Source organism: Lactuca saligna, chromosome 8 (genome assembly GCF_052625555.1).
Source record: "Lactuca saligna cultivar CGN05327 chromosome 8, ASM5262555v1, whole genome shotgun sequence".
NCBI lineage: Eukaryota > Viridiplantae > Streptophyta > Magnoliopsida > Asterales > Asteraceae > Lactuca > Lactuca saligna.
This window is the reverse complement of record NC_136424.1, coordinates 205,208,270-205,215,647: the sequence shown is the minus strand read 5'-3', so window position 1 is coordinate 205,215,647 and position 7,378 is coordinate 205,208,270. Positions and strand designations below refer to the sequence as shown.

Here is a 7,378-nt window from a genome sequence, read left to right as displayed (position 1 = left end):
ACCTTGAAATCGGTGGGGCGTGCTCCCCATTCGTAGATACGAATGGATGCTACAAAGTTGATACCTCTCATAAGAAATGTCGCTGAATCAAAAACGATTAAACATGCCAAACTCGTTCACCAAAAAGTAATCACCTCAGGCCAACAGAAGAACATTGCAATATGCAAAAACCTCATTAGTCTCTTCTTCTCTTGCCAATTATTCCAATCTGCTAGGCTAGTTTTTCAATCTATTGAAAACCCTGCAGATATCACATTATGGAACAGTTTAATTTCAAATTACACAAAGAATTTCATGTTCGATGAAGCTCTTCAAGTCTTCGAAAAGCTCATGCAATTCACTCTCTTGAAACCTGATAGTTACACATACCCAAGTGTATTAAAGGCCTGTAGTGGACTGGGGTTTGCGAACTTCGGTAGAACGATCCATACGCATCTGGTTAAAAACGGGTTTGTGGCTGATGTTGTTGTTACTAGTTCTTTGCTTGGGATGTATGCAAAATGTGGTATGTTTCGGTTAGCAGTCCAAGTGTTCGATGAAATGCCTGACAGAGATGTCGCTTGTTGGAATACCGTAATCTCTTGTTATCATCGTGATGGGCAGTATGAGAAAGCATTGGACTTGTTTAAAAAGATGAAAAATGATCATGGGTATGAACCTGATTCTGTATCATTCACAACAGCCATATCCGCTTGTTCTAAGCTTTTGAATCTTGAAACAGGTAAGGAGATTCATAAGGAAGCCATGAGAAACGGTTTCGGATCCGATGCTTTCGTTCAAGCTGCTCTGATTGACATGTATGGTAAATGTGGTTCTTTAGATATGGCTCTACAAGTTTTCAACCAAATCCCTTTCAAGAATCTCGTTTCTTGGAACTCCATGATTGCAGGATATAGCTTAAAAGGTGATAGCAAATCTTGCATTCAACTTCTATGGAAGATGATCACACAACAAACTAAACCAAATTCAACAACTTTAAGCAGTTCACTAATCGCTTGTTCCAAATCCTCAAACGTGAAACATGGTAAGTTCATCCATGGCTACATAACACGAAACAACATAAACCCCGATACCTTTATTCACACCTCACTTGTTGACATGTACTTCAAATGTAACTACACTCAATCAGCCGAATCCATCTTCAAGAAAATGGCAAAAACAAATGTTGTAGAATGGAACTCCATGATTTCCGGATACGTATCCGTAGGCTTGTATCTTGAAGCTCTTGACATCTATAAATCCATGAATACAACCCAAGTGAAACCCGATGTGATCACATTTACAAGCATATTAGCAGCATGTACACAACTTGGTTCACTAGAAATCGGTAAGGATATTCATAAGTCTATCATTTCACACCACTTTGAATCAAATGAAATAGTTATGGGAGCTGTTCTTGATATGTATGCTAAATGTGGAGAAGTGGAAATAGCTCAACAGGTTTTTAGTCGATTACCTGAGAGAGATCTTGTTTCTTGGACTACTATGATAGCAGCTTATGGGGCTCATGGGGAAGCTTTTAAATCACTAAAACTCTTCCAAGATATGAAGAAACTGAATATAAAACCAGATAGAGTTGTGTTTTTAGCTATTATTTCGGCTTGTAGCCATGGAGGATTAATTGACAAAGGGTGTTATTACTTCAACCAAATGGTTAATGATTATGGGATCCAACCAAAAGTTGCAGATTACTCATGTGTAATAGATCTTCTTTGTCGTGGTGGAAGAGTGCATGATGCTAATGCTATTCTACAAAAGACTGAAAGCATTAGAGAGGATGTTGAACTGTTGAGCACATTGTTTTCAGCATGTAAGTTACATGGGGAGATAGAATTGGGTGAGAAAATTGCGGGTTTGCTTATTGATAAAGATCCTGAAGATCCATCAACGTATACTGTGTTAGCTAACATGTATGCTTCAACCAAAAAATGGGATAAGGCAAGAAAAGTGAGGATGAAGATGAAAGAGCTTGGATTGAGAAAGAATCCTGGGTGTGCTTGGATTGAAGTTGATAAAAAGATTGAAGCTTTTTTGGTGGAAGACAAATCGATCCCTCAAGCAGGAAAGGTGTATGAATGTTTATCTGTTCTTGTTAGTCATATGAACATGGATGAACTTTTGTTTTAGAGTAATAGATCAAAAGATGTAAAGCTTAGGTTGCTAGTTACCAAAATTAACCATGAGTTATAAACCCAATTGTCAAGTGATATATATATAAGGGTTTTGAAAGAGAAATTTGAGTTTGTATGTCTTAAAACACTCCTTATATACAAATTATGTCATCCTCTCATAATTATTTACTTATTCTGCAATGATATTGTCATATATGATTTTCCCAAGATTATGCTTTACAATTTAGGTAATGTGACTAATCCCTAGTCGCTAGTTAACTAGCCAATTAACACCTAGTGACTTTTGAAACATTGGCACTTAGGGTCTCTAAAATGAGGAGTTTCTGTTCACTTTTTACCCTTCTGACCAACTATAACCTTAGCGACTGGTACAACACTTAGTTGGCATTGTTGTTTGGGTGTACACATGGTGCATAGTTGACCGGTGACAAAACAAAACAATGTTGTTTTGACAAATTCTAAGTTTTAATATCCCCCACCCCAAAAATAACTCATTAAACTATTACCAAGTTTATAAGATGTTGTCATTGTGACGATTGAAGAATGGTGAAGTGACAAATAAAAGTTATGCATGACATCGCGATTAACAACAAATGAAAGATTTAAGTTTATGTTTAGGGTATGTCAAGTTAAATTTCTTTCATCTTTTTCATGTTTGTGGCTTTTGTAACCTAATCAATGACATTGACATCTTCGTCTTCTGTTTATTGTTGATGGTAGACGTAAATTACAAGGGGGCGGGGGTTGCATCAAATCTAATTTCTTTTCACAATGAACTTTTTGCAGCTTGAGGTAACACCATTGTTTTTGCTGCGGACTATGATGATATAGTTGGGATTTTATTCAAAAACTTGTTTCTAAAACACAAGATTAACAACGAAAGACTTTAAAATTCGAACAACATAAACTAGTTTTATACCCACTAAAGGATCTACTTGCAAAGATTGGATAGAAAACAACAATCATTGAGAGGTTGAAAGATTAACAACCTTTGTAGTCATTTGAATCCTCAACGAGAGGCTTGAATGTTAATGAAGACGACAAAGATCCAAAGTAGAATCTCTCTACATGTATCCACCAACAAGTCACCGAACCACTATTAGATACCAGTTCTTCACTTGTATGTAGTTGTTCTTATACCTCAAAGACTTATACTAAACTAGTTTTTAGAAAAGAAGCAACTAGAACACCCAAAACTACACAACCAATTTGCTAAAGAAAGGAGAGGGGAGCTTAAGGAGCTCTCGACTTAGGATTAAACTAGCTTTGGTGGTCTCTCTTTCTTATATACTTACACATGCAAATGAAAGCCCATGCTTTCATTAATTGACTTCATCACTTGCAAGTAATCTATGATATGTAAGAGTAAGTCAAAAGCAATCAACTAACCCATATCTTGACTAGATATGGACGTCCATCAAGAGAGAGAAAGAGATGGAGTGCCTAGCATTTCTTTTTATTAATTTAATGCTAGTAGTCTTCCATAAGTCTAAAATATTATGCACAACTTATTAATTTAATGTACATAACACTAGCAACAACGACAATTGCTGATCTTAATACAATTTCTCCCTCTACTCTGGGACACTCAACCTTGTCATGCTCTAAGTGACCCTTTTTGTAATGATCATTCCGATCATATCCGAAACATTTGGGTATAACCGAAAAAAAAAACACTTGTAACTTCACATGTACGCTACAATGGCTACAACTTTTTTATTCTTCTTAGCGAGAATCAAATAAGTTGAACTTACTCGCCAAAGGTGGTTCTTGAACCTGCATTTGTTCTTTCGTCCACCAATGCACCTTCTAACTCTTGAGTTACAAAATCAATTTTTATTGGAGACTTCTGCTCCTTAAATTTCACGACTACAGTCGGTCGAACGAGGTTCTCAGAACTGATCAACTCATTTATGCATATCTATATTACTCAGACTCGATTCTTCATGACCTACTAGGGTTTGAACCAAAATAATTTTCCTAGTCATCACCATAACGCAGGTAATGATGAAAATAGACAAAACAAACTCAACTACCAGTGCCACATTAACCTTGTGACTCTTCCTGATGTAAGTATGGATCATATGCTTCTGGTAGTACAGGTCTTTACTACTTTCCACACCTACGCATACTTGTCCCAAGAATTGTGTTGCAGTTCCCAAGTCACCATAAAAGAAAATTTCACAAAGAAAATTATAAAAATGTATGTGCCCAAATGAGCACATGCAACAAAACTTTCCTAGACTCCACTAGGATCTCCTTCACACATATACCTGATCTAGCATATTCTAACTCTATGCTCCTTTATTTTAGCATCAATAATAAACATCAAAGAGCTTTAGGAATGCCTCTACTAGAATATTATCTTAAAAACAACATGTTCTTCTCCTCTACTTGATCGTATTCAAATAATAAGTCATTTATGATAGAATATAACCCTATTTTTCATCAAGATTTGTTTGGTGGCATAATTGCACATAATCACCATAAATAGTATACTCACTTATCAATACTTCTAATTTTCACAACAATCCTCTAAAAAGCCTTGATCGTGTATTAAACAATAATTCTACATCCAAATTCTTTGTATAGATTTCTTCCAGTGTCCAGTTAGCATGACAAATTACATATGAATTTACTCTGGTGCAATGGTGACAAACGCTCTCTAACTACTTTTACTATCTTCTAAATCATCCAAGTCAACATGTATATCGTTCTATCTCTTCACTTCATCATCAATTACTTTATAGGAGTTAATTCTAAAAAGTCTGCTTTTCTATTGCATGTCTTTCTCATCTACTTCAAAGGAGTCAATCCTAAGAAGTCTGCATTTCAACACATTCCACTATCTTCAACTTGGTCTTTTGTCATTCCTCACACCAATATCCTTCATCATGCAAGACTTTAGATGAATTTCTACTCCTGTTAAGTACTCTAACTTACTAAACAAGTAAGTTACTAAGCATTTCGCCATACAACGACTATTTTAACCATCCCAATCTTGTATGTAAAAGTTAAATTAAGTCGAATTAACATTTTAAAGAACTCTCGTAAAGATGTGATAGAAGTCAAATCACTCAATATTATTAAATACTAGGTCAAAGCATCTTGTATAAGGTACATATTATCTCTTAGCACATCACTCGAACTGCACACTATATCACAATGATAGACAAAGTCTCGGCCTAATGAGTTTGAAAACTCTACTAGCCTTTCCTTTCATCTTTATTGAATTCTTATGAATTTTTTATAACTTCAACTTTGATATCGTCGAAGTATTCATCATAATCTTCAGTTCTTCTGAATTCGTAAGCAATCACTGCTTCAATCTAGTCGGCAATGGAAACGCCAAGCGGTGGGATGACTTCATGGATCACACTAAAGTTCTATCATCCCGTCATTTGAAAATGTACTTTACATGTACAATACTCCTCCAAACGTACTATTGTTTCATCAAACACACTCTAAAGGTATTGTAACACTCTATAAGTATTATTTACAAAGTTATCGATGTTTACTATTGTAAGTCTTCTTATTCCATAGAAAATTTATATGCCAGTTCTAAGACAATAAGTATATGTTTAGAATGTGTACACATAAAATTTCCAAATCCTAAGTTGGCAACAAACCTTAAATCTCTTCAAGTAATAGCAATCTAGGTAAGCAACCTAAGGCATGTTATATTATTCATCATTTAGCACATATTAACATATAAGACATCTCTCCTAAAGTATGCTAGTGCAGATCATAACAATTAATGTATTCAACCTAGGGTATGCTATAACATAAATCTCATCAGCACATAATAGTTATTAAGGTATACACCATAAAGTATTCTAGTGCTTGTGTCAATTTAGGTATATAACCTAAAATATACTTGAAACACATCTCGCCATTATCACTTAGCAATCTAATTTTAAGTCTAGAAATCCTCACATTTCCTAGTTCGCTTAAACTAATGCTCTGATACGAACTGTGACATCCCCTATTTCCCAAAACAACAAAAAATTTTATTTACGCTTTTAAAATTCATAAGATCTTTATTTGCGGAAAATCCCAATACATTAAAACATTTTGAGTACTAATGATTGTCTCAAAATGATAAAAAAAATCTAAGGATTTCATAATCGATACACAACATATGTTATAACATAAATCTAACGGTCCTGGATACTATTGTATGTCTTTTTTTCAATCACTCAACATATTATTCAAATCTTCAACAATATTAACACTGCTACCTTGTTGAAACATGAAAAATGAACCTCTAGCAATCACAAGAATGAAGATGCAAAGTCAGTAGTTTCCAAGATTGGTGAAGTCTGAGATAGAGATGGAGTACGAGATGGAGATCATTCTGAGATGAAGTGAAGATATGAGATTAGCTACCTGTTTGAATATTTAATGTTTCTTGTATTATTAATGATGTAACACTTCATAGGACTTATCTATTTTTATCTTTTAGATAATCAGTTGTTAGTGACTGATTAACCAGTCCTAGGAATGTTTCCAAGTCTATATGATGTACCTCCTTAGTCTATTTAAGGAGTGTTTTGAATGGCAAGAAACATATGGATTGTTACTCCAAAGATAGAAAATATTCTCTTTAATTCTCTTTCACTTTTCTCTTAAGTGAAGATCTTTCATAACATTCTTCTTATTCATTAAATGTCTTTACATTGATTATACTCATAGTTTACTTCATTTAATTTTGAGTACTTTGTTGAATATTTCATTCATCTCTTGACTGGTATTACCAGACTTGAGTGGAACCTTTAATTAAGAGCAGACATTGATCTTAAAGATTAACTCAAGGTCTGAGTTTTCAAATCTTGTCCTTGCGCATTGATTCTAGTACTCACAATTGGTATCAGAGCTTGATTGGTTGTCCTTTGAATCCATAAGATCATATTATAGTTGATTTGAAACTACCTTGGTATTTAAATCATTTATGTGTTTAGGATAAAAGTTCTTCTATACACCACTTCTTCTCTAATATCTTAACTTCAATGGCTTCTCCTAATTCTCAACAAATATATTCAATGCAAATAGAAAATAGTGTGGGTTACCCTTTTCTTTCCCCATTGCTAGTTGTTGATGTTGGAATAGTGTCTAAGGCTATAACTATATTCGGTGGTGCATGGTCCTTTTGGGTTGCCTTCACCATAGCAACTTGAAGGATGATTTGTTAAGAGAGAGTAAATGTTATAAGGAATAATATTTAGCTATTTGATTAATATATGTCA

The 7,378-nt window shown here is 34.4% G+C and overlaps 1 protein-coding gene across 1 annotated transcript; it reads left to right on the top strand.

Moving 5' to 3' along the window:
* Positions 1-2,268, top strand: LOC145008229 (Tetratricopeptide repeat (TPR)-like superfamily protein). The gene has a single exon (XM_078966853.1). The coding sequence runs from the start codon at positions 43-45 to the stop codon at positions 2,125-2,127; it is 2,085 nt and encodes a 694-aa protein (XP_078822979.1). The 5' UTR covers positions 1-42; the 3' UTR covers positions 2,128-2,268.
* Positions 2,269-7,378: the final 5,110 nt, after the last annotated feature.

Excerpts from the sequence above, each read along its gene's own strand:
- LOC145008229 (XM_078966853.1), top strand. The coding sequence starts at position 43 with ATGGATGCTACAAAGTTGATACCTCTCATAAGAAATGTCGCTGAATCA.